Source organism: Narcine bancroftii, chromosome 4 (genome assembly GCF_036971445.1).
Source record: "Narcine bancroftii isolate sNarBan1 chromosome 4, sNarBan1.hap1, whole genome shotgun sequence".
Classification (NCBI taxonomy): Eukaryota; Metazoa; Chordata; class Chondrichthyes; order Torpediniformes; family Narcinidae; genus Narcine; species Narcine bancroftii.
In genome coordinates this window covers 63,048,697-63,071,785 of record NC_091472.1, presented here as the reverse complement: position 1 = coordinate 63,071,785, position 23,089 = coordinate 63,048,697, and the positions used below count along the sequence as shown (strand labels likewise).

At 42.7% G+C, this 23,089-nt stretch overlaps 1 protein-coding gene and 1 long non-coding RNA gene across 4 annotated transcripts in view; one reads left to right on the top strand and one right to left on the bottom strand.

Annotated features, from left to right (window-relative positions):
* Positions 1 to 12,513, top strand: part of asb3 (ankyrin repeat and SOCS box containing 3) — a 114,886-nt gene extending 102,373 nt beyond the window's left edge. The window contains exons 11-12 of one of the 3 annotated variants that reach the window (XR_011355757.1): positions 8,510 to 8,603; positions 10,464 to 12,513. Coding sequence is in view for 1 of the 3 variants with exons in the window: in XM_069931404.1 (XP_069787505.1) it covers positions 8,510 to 8,527 (18 nt within the window). In the remaining 2 variants the exon portion in view is untranslated. Of the gene's footprint in view, positions 1 to 8,509; positions 8,741 to 10,463 lie in introns of those variants that run through there. The other 2 variants (XR_011355756.1, XM_069931404.1) reach the window with 2 other exon arrangements.
* On the bottom strand, positions 7,284 to 21,659 carry LOC138760625 (uncharacterized). Its single transcript, XR_011355760.1, has 3 exons — positions 21,578 to 21,659; positions 10,510 to 11,138; positions 7,284 to 8,318 (listed from the first exon to the last, which is right to left on the bottom strand). It is a non-coding gene; the product is annotated as an uncharacterized lncRNA (long non-coding RNA).
* Positions 21,660 to 23,089: the final 1,430 nt, after the last annotated feature.

Sequence of the window (23,089 nt, the reverse complement as noted above, 5' to 3'; positions counted from 1 at the left end):
ACCAGCCATCAGCAGTGGGCAAGTATACCACCCTCAAAAATCTACTCCTGGGGAAGTTTGGTCTCACTCCCCAGCAGCGTGCTTCCAGGCTCTTACACCTGGATGGGTTGGGGGATCACAGCCCCTCATCCCTCATGGATGAAATGCTGGCCCTGGTGGAGGATCATGAACCATGTTTCCTCTTCCGCCAGATATTCCTTGAACAGATGCCGGAAGATATCCGGCTCCATCTGACCGAAGAGGACTTTTCCGACCCCCGTAAGGCTGCAGTCTGGGAGATGCCCTCTGGCGCACAAAACAGGAGAACGAGGCAGCCCTCAGCCAAGTCTCCAAGCCAGGGGTCCTGCCATCCGCAGGATACCCCCAAGCACAAGCCGGAGGAAACCCAGTCAACATGGTGCTTTTATCACCAGCGCTGGGGAGTGAATGCCACCAGCTCTTCGACTTCCAGGGAAACGGCAAGGCCAACCGCCGTTGATGGCTGCGATGGTTGGCCACATGAACAGCTTCCTTTACATCACTGACAAATCCATGGGCTGCCGGTTCCTGGTGGACACAGGGGCTGAGCTGTGTGCCCTCCCTGCTACAGTGCTGGAAACTCGAACCCGGACCCCAGTCCAACCCTGTGGGCTGCCAATGGTTCCGCAATCAATACCTATGGCACCCATAGGGCACAGATACAGATTGGGGATGAAAAGTTCATTTGGAGATTCGTCCTGGCCTTGGTGGGCACCGCGATGTTAGGGGCTGACTTCCTAAGGGCTCACAGTCTGCTGGTGGACGTGAGGGGCAGGAGGCTGCTCAACGCCCGCAACTTTCACTTGGTGTGCCTGGGCACGGCAGACGACGACAGACCCAAAATCGTCATGGTAGCCACTGCCACAGACGAGTTTGCCGAGATCCTCAGTGAGTTCCCTGTCACTCTTCGACGTTGCCTCCCCCCACCATGGAGTTTTCCATCACATCTCAATTAAAGGCCCCCCGCTGCACGCCAGAGCTAGGCGGCTGCCATCGGAGAAGCTAAAACAGGCAAAAGAGGAATTCTCCAGGCTCTAGGAGCTGGGCATCGTTCTGCGGTCAGACAGCGCTTGGGCGGTGCCACTGCATATGGTCCTGTAGTCATCAGGGGGTTGGAGGCCCTGTGGAGACTACAAATGGCTAAACAATGCCACAACTCCAGACAGGTACCCAGACCCCCCCATATCCAGGACTTCACGGCCAACCTCCACAGCGCGCGGTTCTTGGTGCCCAAATATCACCAGATCCCGGTACACCCCGATGACGTTGGAAAGACTGCCATTATCACCCCTTTCGGCTTGTTCAAATTCCTCTGGATGCCGCTCGGGTCCTCCCTTAAGGGCCTGCAGGAATTCGTGGGAATGGTAATTTTTTTACCAGAGATTCATCCCTATGCCGCCTGCATCATGCGCCCTCTTTTCCTGCTGATCGTGACAAAAGGGAAAATCCTGGCCTGGTTGGAGGAGGCGAACGAGGCCTTCACTGCAATGAAACAGGCCTTCGCAGAGGCAACTTTGTTGGTGCTCCTGCTCCCGGAAGCGCACACGGTGGAGGACTGGAACAGTGGCTGGACGGGCAGTGGCACCCGCTGGCCTTTTTCAATAGGCAGTTGCAGCAACTGGAGCTTAAATACAGTGCATTCGACTGGGAGCTCCTGGCGCTGTACCTGGCCATCCGCCACTTCCGATACTTCTTGGAAGGCAGAACGTTCATTGTTTTTACTGATCACAAGGCCCTCACCCAAGTACTGGCTATGGCCAAGGACTCGTGGTTGGCCAGGCAACAGCGCCACCTGTCCTACGTGTCCAAATTCATGACAGACATTCGGCACAGGGCGGGCAAGGACAATGTGGTCGCGGATGCGCTCTCCCACCCGGCCATCAGCACGCTAGCTCCGGCCTTGACTACGTGCAACTAGTGCAGGCCCAGCAGCGTGACACCGAAACTCAAGCTCTTCAGACCACCATCTCAGGGCTCCAGCTCGAGGATATCCAGCTTCCTGACTCCACCCAGCCACTGCTCTATGACACCTCCACTGGCTCACCACACCCGGTAGTCCCACAGGAGTGGAGGGCAAGGGTTGTCAGCTCTATCCACGATCTCACACACCCTTCAGTAAAAAATACTGTATGTATGGTGGCGCAGCGATTCGTCTGGCATGGCCTCAAGAAGGAGGTACACACAGGCCCCTGTTCAACATTTTGACTCGGCAACGCAGAGGTTCCAGCATATCCACGTGGATTTTGTGGGCCCCTTGCCAGTGTTCAGCAAGTCGCGGTACCTGTTTACCATAGTGGACAGAGCAACCAGGTGACCGTAAGCCACCCCAGTCTGTGAGGTGTCAGCGGAGATGTGTGCTAGAGTCCTGTGATAGAGTCCTGGTCAGCCAGTGGATCGCTCGTTTCGGCATGCTGGTGCACATCATGAGCGACAGAGGCGCCCAATTTACCTCTGCACTATGATCGCAGCTGGCAAGGTTTTTAGGGGTAACACTGCACCACTCCACGGCCTACCACCCACAGTATAACGGGTTGGTAGAGAGGTTCCACCGACACCTTAAATCTGCTCTGATGGCAAGACTTTCCGGCCTCGACTGGGTGGACGAGTTGCCCTGGGTTCTTCTTGGGATTAGGACGGTGCCCAAGGATGACCTGCAAGCCTCATCAGCAGAAATGGTTTACAGCGTGCCACTCTCCCTGCCAGGCAAATTCTTCGGCCTGGAGGCCAAGTCGACGCACAATGAAGGTGAGCAGCTTGCGGACCTCCGTAAACAACTGGGCAACCTAATCCCGCCTCCCCCATCGCACCACGGCACCCGATCATCCCATCGACTGAAAGATCTGGATGTGGTGCAATTTGTGTTCGTCTGGAGAGGACCACAGAAGGTCTCGTTGCAGCGCCCATACGAAGGGTCGTGCAAGGTTCTCCGGCAGTCGGGTGGAATTTTACTTTAGATGTGGGAGGCCGGGAAGAACTGTTTTCTGTGGCCCGCTTAAAGGGTGCTCATTTGGATTTATCACGGCCTGTGCAGACAGCCAAGCCCAGGCGCCGGGGCCGGCCACCAAAGCGACAGAACGTGTAGCCAAGTGGAGGGGCAGTCATGGGGAAGTGGCATCATCAGGGGTGTCTCTCTGACTCCAGAAACCCTTCTAGCGCACACCCTGGGCAGTGATTATGATGTCACAATGCACCAGGTGACTGAGCTCATGCTGCCCTTAAAGGAACGCGCTGAATTTGAATAAAAACAGTCGATAACGACCATCGGTGTGGCAGCAGTGATTTGCTTCAGCTCCTGCAAGCACCACATACTTTTATTTAAATCTTGAAAAAAACATTGTTGATACAAAAATTGGTAATGATTGAAATAGGTATTGTATTCCAGGAAAAATATTCATCTTCACATAATTTAACCTTCCTATTAAAGAAATTGGCAAATCCATCCATCTTATTAAATCTTCTTTAATTTTCTTCAATAAAGGTATATAATTTAATTTAAATTCTTACCAATATTAATTCCTAAATATTTAAATGCCTCCTTCTGCCATTTAAATGTTGTCATTTTCATAACTTGAGTATAATCCGTCTCAGTCATTAACATCACTTCACTTTTATCAATATTTACTTTATAACCTGATATTAACCCATATTTTGCCAATCGAACATTTAATTTTTTTAATGAACTTTCAGGGTTTGTAAGATATAATATGACATCATCGGCAAAAAGACTATCTTAAAGCTCTCAATCTCATCTCTTCTAATCACCAGCTAAAGGTTCTATAGCCAATGCAAATAAAAAGGAAATAATGGACAATCTTGTCTAGATGATCTTCCCAATAAAATTTTTTTTGATATTTGTCTATTTGTATCTTTGGGTGATTATATAATGCCCTTATCCAATTTATAAAATTTGTTGGAGTTCCAAAAATCTCCAATACTTTAAATAAATAGTCTGATTCTAATATGTCAAATGCTTTTTCTGCATCTCAAGCCAAAGCTATTGATGGTATTTTTCTTTTCTGAGCCTCATTTAACAAACTTAAAAACAACAATATTGTCAGCTGAGTTTCTATTCTTAATAAAACCTATTTGGTCCATATTGATCAATTTAGGTAAACATTTAGCTAATCTATTAGCTATTAATTTAGATAAAATTTTATAATTGGTATTCAGTAATTAAATTGGTCTATATGAAGATGGAAGCAAAGGATCCTTCCGTTTTTAGGAATAACTTATTAATGTTATTTTAAATGACTGGTAAATCACAAAGATCATTCATTTGATCTTACAATCCCATAAATATAGGAAATCATCTTTGTAAAACTCTGGAGAGAAACCATCTTCCCCTGGAGCCTTATTATTTTGTATTATATGTCATATAATACTTTAACAGTAAAATAATTTGTTAATTCATTCTTCTCTTCAGTATTCGTAGAATAAGAATTTATGAAATGCATCAGGGGTTGCTTCTTGGAGCAGTGTATTATAGAATCCACCCAGAAACTGGTCACTAAAAAGATTGGTGCAAAAATTAAGAGCCCAGGGCATTGGAGGAACTGTGTTAGCCCAGATTGAATACAGGCCATCATATGGAAAGCAGAATGTTGGAATAAATGGATCCTTTTCAGGCTGGGGGAAATTTAACTTGAGTTAGATTAATCTCAAGAAATTAATCCTTGGCCCTCAATGGTAGACAGTTACATTAATGACCTGGAGGTGGGAATGAATTGTAAAGTTTCTGAATTTGCCAATGACACAAAATTAGGTGAAAGACAAGAACAGGATGAGGACAATTGTGATTCTGGAATGGGGAATGGATAAACTGACTGATTTGGGGGAAAATACTGGGAAACAGCGTGTAATCTGAGAAAGTGTGAGGTCACTTTGTTAAGTGCAATCAAAAGATTATTGTCTCAGTGGAGAAAGACTGCAAATGAACAATGTTCAGAGGGATTTAGGTGTTCAAGTGCATGAAGCACCAAAAGTTAGCAGGCAAGTGAAGAGGAACAAAACAAACTGATAAAACCATTTGAAATAGAGGAAGTATAGGATATATTAAAAAAAAGCTGCCAAACAATAAAACGCCAGGAGAGGATGGATTCCCATTTTATGAAACTTTTTCTGAAACATTTAAAGAGTTATTAATTCCTCCTCTCCTGGAAGTATTGAACCAGATAGAAGAAACACAAAACTTGCCAGATTCATGTAAGACAGCAATAATTAGTGTAATACCAAAGACGGGGAAGGATCCATTAACACCAATATCTCTACTTAACTCAGATTATAAGATAATAACGAAATTATTAGCAAACAGATTGGCCGATTGTGTACCAAAAAAGAGTAAAACAAGATCAAACTGGATTTATTAAGAAAAGACAAACAGCGGATCATGTCTGTAAACTTATTAATCTAATTCATGCAGTTCAAGGAAATAAGAAGCCATCAGTGGTTGTTGCTTTAGACGCAGAAAAAGCCTTTGACAGAATAGGATAGAACTATTTATTTAAAGTATTACAGAGGTTCAATCTACCAGAAAAATATATTAATTGGATTAAAGCATTGTATAATGGACCGTTGACGAAGGTAACAGTAATTGGATATGTATCGAACCAATTTAAATCAAGTAGGTCAACTAGACAGGGATGTCCATTATCCCCCTCATTGTTCGCTTTAGCAATAGAACCATTGGCAGAACTGATAAGAATAGAAAATAAACTAAAAGGGATAAAAATAAAGGAGAAGGAGTATAAAATTAGCTTATTTGCAGATGACATCATAGTATACCTAACAGAACCAGAAATATCAATAAAAGAATTACATAAGAAATTGAAGGAGTATGGAGAAATATCGGGGTACAAGATCAACGCAAATAAAAGTGAAGTGATGCCAATGAGTAACGCGGATTATACAGAATTTAAAAAAGAATCGCCATTTAAATGGCAAACACAAGCAATCCGATACCTAGGGATCAGGTTAGATAGATAATAACTTAAGCCACTGGTACAAACTAAATTATCAGCCACTAATAAAGAAATTGCAAGAAGACTTAGAACATTGGAAATAATTACCGCTAATGTTGATAGGGAGGGTAAATTACATTAAGATGAATGTTTTTCCAAGGATACAATACTTATTTCAATCGTTGCCAATTCCCTTAACAGAGAAATTCTTTAATGAACTAAAGAGAATAATAAGGAAATTTTTGTGGAAAGGGGGGAAACTGAGGGTAGCGTTAGATAAATTAACAGAGAGGCATAACCAAGGTGGTTTGCAGTTACCAAACTTTAAAAATTATGATAGAGCTGCACAATTAAGGTATTTATCAGAATTTTACCAGACAAGGGAAAAACCAGACTGGACTAAGATAGAACTAGTGAAAATAGGGGAGAAGGTACCAGAACATAAAGTATATGTGGGATGAAAAGCTGGTGCAATATAGAAGCTCACCAGTATTGCATCATTTACTTAATATATGGAAGAAGATCCACTTAGAAAGGAAAAAAAATGAATTAGCAAATACCAGAATTGTTATTCACACAAAACCTACTAATCCCTTTTACAATAGATAACCTTTCCTTCAGAGAATGGGAGAGGAAAGGAATCAAAAGAATAGAAAATTGTTTTTTGGGAAATAATTTATTAACATTTGAACAGTTGAAGTACAAATATGAAATAACTCATGGTACAATGTTTGCATATCATCAACTGAAAGCTTATTTAAAGGATAAATTGGGAAACAGACTGAGATTACCAGAAGGAAGCAGCTTTGAATATGTGATTACAGACACAATGATAATTAAAAGATTTATAACGAACATGTACATTAAGCTGCAAGATAAGGAAAATGATGAAATAAGCCTTAAACCTAAACAAAAATGGGAAAAAGATTTAAACATAAAGATAAAAAATGAACTATGGGAAAATTATGTTCTGGAACTATGAAGAATACAATAAACATAAGGTTATGCATGATACAGTATAATTGGTTACACAGGTTATATATCACGCCTCAAAATTTAAAAGAATGGGATCCAACATTATCAGATAGATGTTTTCGCTGTAAGAAGGTAATGGGAACAACAGTACATGTAATTTGGGAATGTACAAAAGTGAAAATGTTTTGGGAAGATTTAAATCAGATATTAAATAAAATCACAAAAAATAACATACCAAAAAATCCAGAGATCTTTCTTCTAAGTAATATAAGAAGTAAGGAATTAGGCCTCAAATTGGATAAAGTGCAAAAAAGATTTATTATGATAACCTTAGCAGTAGCAAAAAAATGTATAATGTCAACTTGGAAAATGGAAGAGAGCCTGAGAATACAGCAATGGTACATGGAAATGAATAAATGTATTCCATTGGAAAGAATAACATATAATTTAAATAATAAAGCCTCATTATTTGAACAAATTTGGGAACCATACATGGAAAATAACAGGGAGGGCTTGCCTCGGACCTCCACCCCCTAAAATGATAAGACAAACGACTTGATTCAGTGTGTAAAAGTAGATGACACATTTTTCTTGTTTATTTTTCATTGTGTGAAGACATTGTTTTATGGTTTTATTGTATTGTATATGTTGAATATTTATTGGTTTTGGAGGGAAGGGGGGAGGGAGGGTTGGGGGTAAAAAAGGGAGAAAATGCCACTGTGTATATTTAATGAGAAGCGTTTGTATATATTTTGGTTGATATGGTCCACAGTGTGAAAAATAAAAAATTATATTAAAAAAACAACAAAAAAAAGTTAGCAGGCAAGTTCAATATAATAATTAAGAAAGTAAAATGGCATGTGGGTCTTTATTGTAAATGGGTTAGAGTTTAAGGCCAGGATGTTTTGTTATAGTTGGACAGGATGTTGGTGAGGCCACACCAAAAATGTTGTGCATAAGTATCTTGTTCCCTTACCTAAAATGAAATAAAGTAGCATTGGATACAATACACTAGGTTAATGTCATGCTTAGCATTATACTATTACAGCGTCAGCAATCTGCATTTGAATCTGGCACTGTCTGTAAGGAGTTTGTGTCTGCGTGGGTTTCCTCTGGGTTCTCCGTTTCCTCCCTTCTGAAGAAGAGCAGGTTTAGTAGGTTAATTGGTCACATACATAGGTGTATTTTGGCAGTGCAGGCTTGTGGGCCATAAGGGCCTGTTACCCTGCTGTATCTCTAAATTAAAATGAATTCTTGTTCCATCAAGAGTGGCGATATATTTTGGGTCTGTCATCCTTTGTGTTTTGAAAGATTCAAGGGGGCATGATATTTTCTCCAGTGGGGGGTGTCACAAACCAAGGGATGTAACTGCAAAATAGAAGCAAGTCATTTACATTTAAAGTGCTTATATATTTGAGTCAATAAACTATTTGTTACAACCTGAATTTTAATTTTAATCTTAAAGCAGGTTTACAAATGTTAATATTTTAATATAATGCCTGTGTTGGGATTTGTGCTGTATTTTGCATTTATATATTTTCTTTCAAATACCTGAACAGAAAGAAACAAGCAGATAAGTAGTCAGACAAGACCATTAGGTTCGTTGCCTAATTGAGGAAAAAAAATGAGGACTTGTTTGATGAACAATTTCTGGTGAGAATAGTGAACAAAGAAAAGAAAGAAACGATGACCAACTTTTCAGGAAGAGGTTTAGAATGGTGATGGTAAAGTAAAAGTAGTTGCAAGGTCAAAATACAATACTCACTTATAAAGTGTAATTATGAAAATTATTGAAATGATATTTTGCCTTTAATGTTTATCCTAAAACATGGAACATATTTTACTTACTGATGTTAATGTCCTGAACATTCACTTCTGGTAAAATGAAATCCTGATTTCAGGAGTGGGGATCAATTTTTTTAAAAGCCTTTTTTTTTTGTTGTTATTTCTCATAGCTGGTGAGTTACTTAGTCAATCTAATATTCTTATTGGTTATATATGTGGAATGTCTAGTATATCTTTATGCAAAAGTTTGACATGGAAAATTAATTAGTTGCCCTGCATTCATGTACACAATCTATTTTGATTTTTAGAACAAAGTAGACAAAGATGTCCAGTTCTGCAATTCAAAACAAAACAGTACAATAAACTTGCTGACTAAAACAGCATTATTTCACCTATACACTAAAATACACCAAGTTGAATGAACCAGTTGACATGATCCTGCTCTAGTTTTAGGCAACTTTTGCAGTCTGATGATACTTTGTTCATCCTAAATGCTCTTTTTATATATGATTCACTCACTAGTTTTCATAATGGAATCCACCAGTCTGTGATCCTCTGAATGTTTTTCTTGAAGTCACAAGACACTAAAAATGCTGGAATCTACAACGAAAAAACAAACTGGAGAAGTACTCAGTGGATTTGGCAATATATGTGAAGGGAAAGAGATGGTTGATATTTCATGTAGAAATCTTGCATTGAGAAAGAGTGTAAAGGAGTGTTGGCCAGTATAAAGAGATAAGGGGGAAGGGAGGAACTGGAAAACAATAACTAGATCAAAAAGATAAGGAACTGACAAGATGCACATTGAAGTCTCCAAATTCAGGCAATGTCCATACATTTGGGTAGTAAATTACCCTGGCAGAATATGAGGTGAAATTCCTGTAGTTTGACATTAGTTCTTGATTCATACTTGATATGTCCAGTATGCTATTGTTATACTCCAATCAAGTTTACCCAAATGTCTGTAGTTCAGCGGCAATATGCAGATGACACTTAAATTTGTGCAGGTTTTGGAGGCTTCCAGTGATGAATGGGAGAGGAAGAGTCCTAAACTCCGACCTGTCCCTGCTACACCTCAACACACTTACCTACAGCAAGACCTCTTTCCATTTTTCAGGAGCCATCTCTCAGTGAAGGGAGATATTGTAGTTTAATTCAGATGACTTGCATTACACCAGAACAGCCTTTGATTGATTGAGGAAAAGGGTATTTGTGGATCAAGACCTCAGACTTGTCATAATACTCATGGGCAGCAAATTAAAAAGAAATTATTTTTACAATTTTCTGCTTGCATGTTTTTATCCATTATTTTATTATTTATTTTAATTTTAAAATTCATTTTCCTTGATTTTGTTTATGCAAGTTGCTTGAGGCTGCCGGTTGCTTGAATTCCAGATACTATATATTCCAACTCTCTGAATCTTCTCCAGCAGTTTTTCTACTTTTTCCAGCACATTTGTGTTTTGCACTTGACCCCAGAAACTGCAGATTTTTTGTAACTTCCTGCCACTTATGTAAGACTAATTGATTTATAGTTACCCAGATTATCTTTAAAACCATTTTTAGATAACAGCAGCAGATTTTCCACCCTTGAAAAATTCTGTCTTTAGTGATGAGTTAAAAATTATTAATAGGGCATCTTGAACTCTGATCTTGGGAAATTACAGCCAACAATCACGTGTACATGTTGTCTTGGGTAAACTGTACCTCTCACTTTGTTCGTTTTAGATTGGTCACAGTGTTTGAACTACCGAAAGAAAATAGACACACACACCGAGAGCATTGCCATTGCGACCACCGTTTCTTCCATTTCTTCTAGAAATCTGATTCCCATCTTGCAGCTCTGCCCTCTTTGGAGACCGTGGAGGACTACGTCGTTCCTGGAATTGCGTAATTGGCAAAGACTGCACACTTGTAGTAGGTTGTCAGAGCGCCAGTAGCAGCTTCTCCACCTCCCCTGACCGGGACGTTGGCTGGACTCCAGAAGTTCTTCTTCTTGCTGAGAGATGTTGCCACCTCTCGGAGAGTCTCCAACTTCAGCAGCGGGACCATGCCTTATATTACCCAAAAACTGCTTACCCAAGCACCTATTCCCAGCACAGCAAGAAAGATAAGCTAGCATGCATAATTAACGAATAACATAATTTTCAGCTTATCATTTTTAATACAATGGTTTATTCTACATCAAGGCTAGGCCTCTGACAGTCTGTGACCAAAACAAGCAGGAAGATTAAATGTTCTTGGTACACAGATGTCCTTTCTTCAGATAATTGCATCTCTGGCCCCTCGGTGGAATTTAGCTTATGTCTGCTGATTCTAAAACACAAGCAGGTTCTCAGCCTTGCAGAACCCAAAGCTGAAAGTTTTTTAAAAAAAAGGTTCTCAGCTCTGCAGAACCAACAGCTGGAAATTAAGAAAAAACAGGTTAAAAAATAGGTTAGAATCTTCCATTACACATGCTAAACTAAAGAATAATATGTTTCATTGCATGATTGTACAGTAGATAATTAGACGGACAGCTGGGGTTGATTTTAGGGGTATGTAGCTTACTTCTTTAGGGAAAGGACGACAATGTGCAAAGCTGAATTACTAATATTAATAGAAGCCTTGTTTTCATGGCCAATCACTGAGGAATGCACATCTCAGGTTTACAGTCAGATTTATTTAATAACTTTTACCATTACCATTTGTAACTTATATCACTGATAATTAATCACAGGTAGTGATTGTGTAGTTGGTCTGATTCAACACTGCCAGAGGTTGGAAGAACTTTATTAGACTGGGGAAATGTTAGGGTCATAGTAAAAACACAAAGCTAGAGAAACTTAGCAGGTCAAAGTATCTCGATGAAGGGCTCAAGACCAAAATGTTGGTTATGTACCTTTTACTTAGCTATATAAAATACATTGTTTGACCTGCTGAGTTTCTCCAGCATTGTGTTTTTACTTCACTCGTGGTGTCTGTACTCGTGTTTTACTAATGTTAGGATGGAGTTGGAGATGCATGATCTCACCGAGTCTCTTTTTACAAGTCAGAAGAGATTTCTGAAGAAATAGCAAGGATGTGAGGGGTACAATTAAATATAGTACCCTCAGTGCTTTTGGTCCTATTGCTAACTATAGGCATTCAAATAGTGACAGAAACCACTGGCATTCAGGGAACGCCTCCTCCCCCACCCTCTGATTCCTCTTGCTCTGCCAGAAAGGTATGTATTTTTGTGTGTCTTGTTACAGATCAGAGTAACCTAAAAATGCCAATTGTTCTGCTTTAAACTGCTAGCATTCCTCCTCCTTCCTTGTCCATAAGTTCCATTATGTTTAGAACTCCTGTGCAGGTGTGAGAATGTGGAATTCCTGAAATTTTCTTTCCACCATGATGACATCTGGAATGCCCTTTGCTTTTACAAGGCAGTTAAGGATAGCAATTCTTTTCATTGCCTGTGTGGTGAAAGGCATTTGTATAGGTGTATGGACTGGCCAGTCCAAACCTACCTGACCTTCCCTAATCCCTCCCTTGGCTCTTCCCCCAGATTCCCCAATAAAGGCTGGCATGCTCAGACGTGCCCCCTCTTGCTCCTGTACCTGGAACCTGACCAAGTGTATCAGTAATGCTCAGGTTTTGGTAATTTAAGCTGTTTAATCACTCCATCATGTCAACATGATTATTGTGTTCACCACAATTTAATTACCAAAACAAAAGCCATGGAAGCTCAGCATACAGGAAAAAGCAATAGTGATCGGGAAGATGCCCATTCACCCAGTCCACAGATGGTGGAGTCGAGCCAACCATATGGTGCAGTAGGAGTTGCATCCCTGAGGTCTGCATCAACTCTGCAGCAGGTAATGGGATATGTTTGCCGGCCGACCATGCTCATGATTGAACCCAGGGAGCTCAAAGCAGGCTTAACCTTCAAGAGGTGGCTGTGCGGGATGCAGACGTTCATGGGGTCCCACAACCTAATAGATACTGAAGATAAGTATGATCTCCTGTTTGCATCTGTGGACGATTGGGCGTTTCAAATACTTAGAGACTGCCGAACATATGATGAGGTGATGGCCCTGCTGCAGAAGCATTATGAGACCCCAACAAACCCAATGTTTGCGAGGTACAAATTAATGACATGGTGTCAAGCCCCTGGGGAGCCCTTTGCACAGTGTGCACGGGTGATGAGAGAGCTGGTTAGAGCCTGTGGGTATACCGCGGTGAGTGCCAATGAGCTGATGCGGGGCAAACTGCTGACAAACATGCTATCGACCCAGGTCCGTCAAAGACTTCTGGTAAAAGGTCATTCTTGTTGTAAGAAGTACTGGATTTGGGGGAGACGATGGAGACTGCGGTGTAAAGCTGTGAGGCTTACACCGCTGATGGTCTGACATCCTCATGTTGGGATATGGCAGCAGTGGCTGGGGCCGGGAAGTGCAGGTTCTGCGAGGTGGCCAGGCACCCCCGGAAGTCCTGCCTGGCCAGAAACGCAGTGTGCTCAAATTGCAAAAAGAAAGGGCACTATGCGAAGGTGTGCTGGGGACAGCCCACTGCCAGCAGTGCCGTGTGAGATCTGAGGGACGGGTTGCCATCTTGGAGGGAGCTGTCATCAAGACGACAATCGCTAACATCAATTCTGGCTTCAGATCAGCAATTGCTAACTTCACCTCTGGTCCCAGGCATATGTGAGTACTGGGGGCAGCCGTCTGAGGTGCAGAGTCCGACATATTACTGACAGGAATGGTCCAGTGGTGACTCTGAATTGGACCTAACCCTAGCCTCCATGACGCTGGATCAGAAAAGGCCTCAGCAGCTAGTGTGATTGATGATGAACATTGAGGTTGTTTGTTTGACATGGGGAGCACCAAAAGTTTTAATAAAGACCTGTGCACTGAAGGTGTCTCCAGAAAAGTGCCAAATATCCCTGGCATCTAAAGCCCAGTCCGCAGAGACGTGTGGGTACTGATGGGTAGACTTAAGGGTGTGGAGCAGGGTGAACAAGGGTTTTAAAATCATGGTAATGCCCAAACTTTATGTGCTGGTTGTCCTGGGGTTAGACTTCTAGTGTCAGCTGGAAAGTGTAACGATGCAGTTTGACGATCTGCACCCCCCCCCCCCCCCAATCACAGTGCAGAACAAGAATTTCAGCCCAGCCAATGAGAGCAATCTGGGCAGTATGTGTGGGCCGTCCACCTTCGAGCCCCCACTATCTGAGCACTTATCAGAGAATTGCCGACCAATTGCTGTCAAAAGCAGGAGATATAGCCCAGAGGACAGACATTTCATTAAAACCAAAGTCCAGAGGCTGTTGGCTGAAGGCATCATCAAGCCCAGCAACAGCCCCTGGCGAACGCAGGTGCTGGTGGTAAAAGGGGGGGGGGTGGGGGGGAGAACTGGATGCTAATAGACTGCAGCCAGACTGTGAATAGATTTATGTTACTGGATGCCTACCCCCTACTCCGAATCACCGACATGGTGAATGGCTTTATCCACATAGACCTTAAGTCGGCATACCATCAGATCCCAACCTGCCCAGAGGACAGGCCCTACACAGCTTTTGAAGCTCACAACCAACTGTAATCGTTCCACAGGATGCCATTCAGTCTGACGAATGGGATATCAATGTTCCAAAGGGAGATGGATCGCATGGTGGACGATCACAAACTAAAGGCAACGTTAATGTCACCATATGTGGGCATGACGTGGAGGAACATGATACAAATCTAAAGGAATTCCTTGCCACGGTAAAAACCCTAAACCTGATGTATAATCAGAAGTGCATGTTCCGCAGTTCACGGCTGGCAATACTAGGGTACACGGTGAATATGTATGAGATATACCGGAAGTCACGTGGTAAGAGAGAGAGATAAGAACACAAGCAGGAGAACAAAGGAAACGGGAGAATAAAAGCCACTAAGAAGTTTACCTGATAAAACTTGTGTTTAATGTTTTATTAACTTCACATTTCGGGCCACAAATGTGACATTGGCGACGAGGATGAAAGAAGCTTGAAGAAAATTAAAGACTAAACAAGATTACAGAGGATTACAGACAACTTCAAGGTGATAAGAATTTTCTCTTTGACTCAGTACTTTTGGGGCTGGAATATTTCCTCATGGCTGGGGCAGACAGTGACTTTCTAACACATAGTGGAATTGCTCATTTTGACCCAACAGGTGATGCAAGTACTGTAAGTGTGAAGTGGAAGGCATGGCTGGAAGAATTTGAATCCTATGCCGACAGTCATGGCCTATTTCTAGATACCAGTACAGTTGAACAAAAAGCGCAGAGAAGGGCGTTACTTCTTTTCACTGTTGGACCTGCAGTTCGGGAAACATTTAAGACACTTTTGAATACTGGAAGAAAGGATGAGTACTGGAAAGCGGTAGATGCATTAAATGCACACTATGTAGTGACACCGAATGCTATATTTCAACGCCATTTGTTTCGGAGAACGAGACAAGAAGATGGTCAGACAATTGCTCAGTATGTGACGAGACTACGCCAGCTAGCTGTTGGATGCAATTACATGCCAGCTGATTTGGACAACCAATTACTGGATCAAGTCGTACAGCACTGCAGATCAGATAAACTCAGAAGACGTCTACTGGAAAGAGGGAGTGAGTTGGAATTCACCGATGCTTTAACCATTGCTGCTGCATTAGAGGCTGTTGAAGGGCAATTTCATACCATGACCCTGAAAGACAACTCAAGCCAGCAAATTAAGAGGCTCTCACATCACCATAATCAGCCAAGATATACGTCGACACAGGACGTGGAGTGTTATCGATGTGGAAACCGAGGTCACTTTGGAAAAGACCCATATGGCCCGGCCAAAGGCAAAGTTTGCAGAAAGTGTGGAGGTAAGGACCACTTTGCAAAGAAGTGCAAAAGCAAGTCCAATGCAGACCAGAAGAGGAAGAGTACAACTTCCAAAGGCAAAGCCTGGGGGAAAGGAAAGTATCCTGGAAAGAAAGATACCATTCACCAGATAGACGGTGACGATGATGATACCCAGGAGGAACAGAGTTGTTACCAATTTACGTTGAATGAAGTACATCATGAGAAAGTCCCAGTGATCATTGGTGGAGTGACAGTTCAGGTCATTGTAGACTCAGGCAGTGACAGTAATGTGATTGATCGACATTTATGGGAGAAGTTGAAAAGGAAAAAGATCATCTGGACCTCAAAGTGTTCCAAGAAACTGTATCCATACACAGCAACCAAGCCATTGCAGACCATTGGATGTTTTACTGCAACTGTTGAAGCTGGAGATAAGTACACCGAAGCAGAGTTTATGGTCATAGAAGAGAGGGGAGAACCATTGCTGAGTAGAAGCACAGCGCAAGACCTGGCAATACTTCATATTGGAGCTTGTGTCAATTCAATTCAGTCATACGAGGATATGAAGCAAGAATTCCCTGCAGTCTTCCAAAGAGTAGGAAAGCTGAAAGGTCGACAATTGAAGCTAGCGGTAGATGAAACGGTCAAACCCAAGGCACAACCAATGCGCCGAACTCCGTTTGGACTTCGTGGGAAAGTTGAAGCCAAAATTAAAGAATTGATCGAACAAGACATTCTTGAACCGGTGGAACATTCGACACAATGGGTCAGTTCCGTAGTGATTGTGCCCAAACCAAAGGATGACATAAGACTATGTGTTGACATGAGAATGGCCAATGAAGCTATAATTAGAGAACGACACCCTATACCAACAGTGGAAGAAATACTTCAAGAACTAACTACCAGCAAGATATTCTCAAAAATTGATCTGAAATGGGGCTATTATCAATTAGAGCTGGATCCAGGTTCCCGAGATGTAACTACATTTGTGACTCACTGTGGATTGTATCGTTACAAGAGACTATCATTTGGAATTAATGCAGCTTCTGAGATCTACCAGTATGAAATCCATCGAGTGATTCAAGGCATTCCTGGAGTTGCCAACATTTCTGACGACATCATAGTCCATGCACCAACGAAGGAAGAGCATGACAAACGGTTGAGGCGTGTACTATCTAGACTACAGGAGGCAGGCCTTACCGTGAATGGAAACAAGTGCCAGTTCAGTGTGTCAGAAATGGACTTCATGGGACACAGACTTACATGGGAAGGACTAAACCCTGCAGAGGCCAAGGTGAAAGCTATTGCAGAGGAACGTGCACCTCAGAACGCAACAGAGGTGAGAATTTTCCTAGGATTGGTCAATTTTTGTGCAAAGTTCATTCCTAATTTCGCTACAGTGGCAGAACCACTAAGGAAACTAACCAGGAAAGGTGTACCTTTTCATTTTGGATCTGAGCAGAAGAAAGCGTTCACAGTGCTGAAGCAAAGCCTGACAGATGCAAAAACTCTTGGATATTACGATCCGGTGGCATCAACCAAAGTCATAGCGGATGCCAGCCCGGTTGGTTTAGGAGCCGTGTTGGTCCAGATGCATGATGGAGGACCAAGAATCATTGCCTATGCCAGCAGATCGTTATCAGATGTGGAAAGAAGATACTCTCAGACAGAGAAAGAAGCACTCGGACTTGTATGGGCCTGTGAGAGGTTCCATGCATATTTATACGGCATTGAATTTGAACTCATCACAGATCATAAGCCATTAGAGGTGATCTATGCACCTAGATCCAAACCATGTGCCAGAATAGAGAGATGGGTACTCAGACTACAACCCTACAAATATAAAGTAATCCACATAGCAGGGAAAGCAAACATTGCTGATCTGTTGTCCAGATTGGTGAAGGATGGAGGTCCACAATCCAAGTCAGAATTGGGAACAGAAACAGAGAGCTTTGTACGCTTCGTAGCTATTCAGTCGACACCGAAAGCTGTGACTACGAAGGAAGTCGAGAGAGAATCCGAACGTGATCCAGAACTCAGGGAAGTAAGAAAATGCATACAGAGTGGACAATGGGACAAGTGTACTCACAACGCTTACATTCCCATTAGAGACGAACTTTGTTGCATCGGACAGTGTGTATTAAGAGGTTGCAGATTGGTGATTCCGCAAAGATTGAGACCGAAGATCGTATCCTTAGCGCATGAAGGACACCTAGGCATTGTTGGTACCAAGCAAAACCTCAGGACCAAGGTATGGTGGCCAGGTTGTGATAAAGACGCAGAGAAATTTGTTAAAACTTGTCACGGATGTCAAATCACAAGTAGGAGTAATCCACCAGAACCGATCCGGAGTACGCAACTTCCGACAGGACCATGGATTGACGTAGCTGTTGATTTTCTTGGACCTTTACCGACGGGTGAATCAATTATGGTAGTGATAGATTACTACAGCAGATACTATGAGTACGTGGTGTTGAAGTCCACAACCACTGAAAAAACAATACAAGCGTTAGCAGAGATATTCGCAAGATATGGATTACCTGTTACATTATTCTCTGACAATGGTCCACAATTCATTTCAGAGACATTTACGGAATACATGAGAACCACAGGTATCCACCATCATAAAGTAACTCCGAAATGGCCGCAAGCCAACGGAGAAGTAGAGAGACAAAATCAGTCCATTGAAAAACGATTGAGGATTGCACACGCAGAAGGACAAAATTGGCAAGAAGCATTGCTATCTTATGTGGCTGTCTATTGTAAGGTAAAACATCATGAGATGGGAATGTGTAGGGAGTTACCCTGTACAGGGCAGTAACAAGAAGGGGAGGTGTCCTTGTACTCCTGTTAGGTAAAACATCATGAGATGGGACCGGAGAAGGAGTCACCCAGTACTAAGGAGTAACAGAATGCATCCTTGTACTTACAAGATAAGAGAGACATTGATGGATTGAGAGGCAGGAAGCTAGCAGGGAAAGGATAGCAACAGTTTAAGAGAGACATTGATGGATTGAGAGGCAGGAAGCTAGCAGGGAAAGGATAGCAACAGTTTTAGTCATTGGACAAGTAATGATATGATGATGTTCTAAGCATGTATCCAAGGGTATAAAAAATCACCATTTTGCTGATAACGGCAGAATGCATTCTCCGACTAACTTTGTTAGTCGCAAGTGTTACAATCCGGTAATAAAGAACAAAGAACCCTGATTTCGACTCAGCCTGGTGTTTGTCTCACTCATTCATGAACAAAGCAGACCTAACACTATCGAGCAATGCCTCATGCAACCACTGGAAAAAGTCCTGCAGAAGCATTTTTTGGGAGAAAAATCCGCACAAAAATGCCAGAAATAAAGGAAATCCGAGACGACCAGGAGATGAGGGACCACGATGCTGAAAAGAAAGGTGCAGCAAAGCTGTACACAGATTCGAAACGCGGAGACAAGTACTCAGACATCATGCCAGGAGATAATGTTTTAGTGAGGCATGAAACTGGTGGTAAGCTAGACACACCTTATTACCATCAACCCTATACTGTTGTATCCAGAAGTGGCAGTATGGTGACAGTCAAGTCTCCGACTGGAGTACTGTATAAGAGAAATGTCTCAGGTGTAAAAAGGTACCAGTCCAGAGATATATCAAGTGAAGAGGTTGAAAGGCCAATACGAGATGCTGAAACTGAGAGACCTGATGATGTTCCAGAGGCAGTTACCAGCACTCCTGATGAAGTGACTAGAGCAGCAGAAACACCCGAAGCCGTGGTGAGCAGTATTTTCGACGCCGAGAGTGAACAACCGAGAAGCGACGACAATATCGCAGGCAGGCCGAAACGAAACCGGAAAGTGCCCAAACGATACGAAGACTTTGTGCCATAGTTTTAATAAGAACTTTGGGACAGTATTTAATCTTATATCATAAAGTGCATGTATGAGTGCTGTAGGAAGTAAATTTTATGTAGTTGAGTTATAGTATTACCATTAGTTACGATGTTTGTATGTTTCCGAGGGATATTGATAAGTGAAGGTAAAGTTTATTTCTGATTAAAGGAGGGATGTCATGATAATGAATATGTATGAGATATACCGGAAGTCACGTGGTAAGAGAGAGAGATAAGAACACAAGCAGGAGAACAATGGAAACGGGAGAATAAAAGCCACTAAGAAGTTTACCTGATAAAACTTGTGTTTAATGTTTTATTAACTTCACATTTCGGGCCACAAATGTGACAGGTGGAGGGGAGGGATCATGTCCCCGGACCCTGATAAAATGCATCCCCTTAGAGAGGTCTTGTTGCCCCAGAACCTGAAAGCCCTTTTATGCCCAATGGGTCCCCAATACACAGACAAGGCCCGCATGCCATTGATGAATCCCATTCCAAGTGGAAAGTGATGCCTCTGATGTTGCTATAGCAGCCACGCTAAATTAGGTAGGCAGGCCAGTGGCATTTTTCTCTAGAACACTCCATGGCCTGAAACTCAGGCACTTGACAATTTAGAAAGAGGCCCAGGCCATAGTGGAAGCTGTGTGCCACTGAAGGCATTATTTGGCTGGTAGACCATTTACCCTGCTGACGGACCAGAGGACCGTCGCATTTATGTATAACAATCTGGGGTAAAATAAATGATAAGATCATGAGGTGGAGAATCGAACTCTCCATGTATAATTATGAGATCTTATAGCAATCCAGGAAGCTTAGTGAGCTCTATTCCGGGGAACATGTATCAACACACAAGTGGATCATCTGAAGTTCCTGCATGACAAGCTCTGCCACCTCGTGAGGGCTAGAAATTTACCCTACTCAGTTGAACTGTCCCATAACTGCTTGGTCTGTGCCAAATGCAAGCTGCATTTTTACAGACCAGCTAGATCCCAACTGATTAAGATAACCTATCCCTTTGAACGTCTTAGTATGGACTTCAAGGGTCCCCTCCCATCCAATAACTGGAATCTGTTCTTCTTGAATGTAGTGGATGAGTTTTCCTGGTTCCTGTTTGTTATCGCTTGTCCAGATATGTCTGCAGCCATGCTCACCAGTGCACTCTAGACCATATTCATTATGTTTGGATACCCCAGCTACATACACAGTGACAGGGGTTCCTTCTTCATGAGTCAAGAGCTGCAACACTATCTGCAGGTGGCGGGGATAGCCACAAGCAGAACTACTAGCTACAACCCCCGTGGGAATTGGCAAGTGGAGAGTGGGAGAAAGGTACAATCTGGGGAGCAATCCTGTTGGCCCTCATGTCAAAAGGGATGCCCATCCCAGAAGCAATTGGTACTACCAGACGTGCTGCACGCTACCAGGTCCCTGCTGTGCATGGCTACTAATGCCACTCCCCACGAGAGACCCTTTTCCCAGGAGGTCGGCATTTGGAACCACTATGACACTCTGGCTGACGACACTTCTTCGCAGACATATATCCCACAAGACAGATCCCCTTGTGGAAAAACTGCATCAGGTACACGTGAACCCACAATACATATTTGTGCAGTACCAGGATGGGAGGGAGGATGTAGTGTCAGTACAAGACCTGGCCTGGGCCAGGTCTTAACACTGATCAGGTGACCCCAGAAAAACCAGTTGGTCAGTCGACACAGTGCCTATCCATGTCCCAGGGTTTTGACGTACTCCCGCTCCCCCCCACCCCCAGATAACAGTAGAACCTCCCCCACCAGCACCAGTCATATGCCAAGCACCAGTGGCAGTCAATCCTACAGAAATCTCACCAGCAAGGAGCCCACCCCAACAGGCAGCCAAGGGCTCAGTAACCGAAATTCCACTCACACAGGTACACAGTCCTGCGAGCTTAGCAGAGGAACAACAGGGGCCTTGCCCAGTGTCTCAGACGTCACAGAGGATCACGAGACCACTAGACAGGCTAAACCTGTCATATGAACTATGTATATGTGTAGCAAAGTACACTATGTGCTCCGTGTCACCACATCACCGCGCTGGGTTTTATCTCAAAGAAAGGGTGAATGTGGTGAAAGGCATTTGTATAGATGTATGGACTTACCAGTCGGAACATACCTGTCCTTCTCTGACCTTCCCTAACCTCTCCCTCGGCTCCTCCTCAGATTTCCCAATCTGGTGTGCTCAGACTTGCCCCCTTTTGCTGCTGTACCTGGAACCTGGCCAAGGAGTGTATGAGTAATGCTCAGGTTTTTGGTAATTAATCACTTCATCATGTTGACATGATTATTGTGTGCACCACACCCTGGTACGTTTTGAATAGTGGGAGGAAACCGGAGCACCTGGCGGAAACCTATGCAGACACAGGGAGAAAGTACAAACTCCTTACAGACAGCATGGGATTCATACCCTTGTCCTGGTCACTGGTACTAACCATGCTGCCCTACTCTATCTGGAGCATGATACACATTGGAGCTTCGTTGATGTGACCAAGTAGTGATTTAATTTCTCAAGAAAATAAAAAGTGTTGCTTCTCTAATAGGAATGATATCATCCTTAAAACTAAGGTTTGGTGATCACAGATGATTTTATAATTGACTTTTACTTTGAATGGAAAAAGTATCCATATGCTTCAATAAACATATGGGAATTCTATTTTAGGTTATTCTAGGTTGCATGCTCTTGCATTCAAATTTCATGTGCATTTAATGCAACTCGAGGCCACAGTACCTGTCTGTACTGTCAATTCATTACCTTATGAAGGAATCAATACGAATAGGTGAAGGATTTCAGCAAAATCTGCAGGGAGTTTTTTTCAAACTGCAGGATATTGTGTCAATGCTGCTGTTGTCAGAATCTAATAGATGCTCTTCTTGTTTTGTAAGCAAAACACAAACATGTGGGACTATTCAGAATCTATGCTTTCGCGAGACAACAAATCCCACACCATTCATCCTGTTGTTGCTCATTATAAATGTTTGATGGGATGCACTAATTGATGAATTCCAAATAGTAGTAAAAAATTGAAAAACAGCGTGTTTGCACCACACGATGGCATTTTGCAGTTGCCAGGATCGTTTACAACCTTCTGTTACCAAAATCAATCAACCCTGACTTCACGTCACTGGCCTTGAATATGTCGTCGGAATTATAAATAACAGGGTCAGATCTGTTTGACTTACTTTTTGTCAGCAAGTATTGAATGGCAGAAAGCTAAAATTATTTTAAGAACTCTTTCCCTGAATTTCTTCACAGAGGCCATTACCTATTACAATTTTTAAGTAGGCTCTGAAGTAGGTAGCGAGGACTTCTGCTCAAAACCACTGAACTTGTGTTTTAAAGCATCAAATATCTGCTTTGTGGCATCTGACATATTCAGATGAGGTAAGACAAATGAATCCCCATGGAGGCCCAGAGAATGCTTTATGGACATGGCTCTAACTAGGACGGCATGGTTGGGATAGCAGTTAGCGGAATGCCTTTACAGTGCCAGTGATCGGGACCGGATCTGGGTTCAAAAACTGTGCCGTCTGCAAGGAGTTTGTACATTCTCTCCATGTTTGCATGGGTTTTCTCTGGGGGCTCCAGTTTCCAACCACCCTTCTAAAAAAAATGT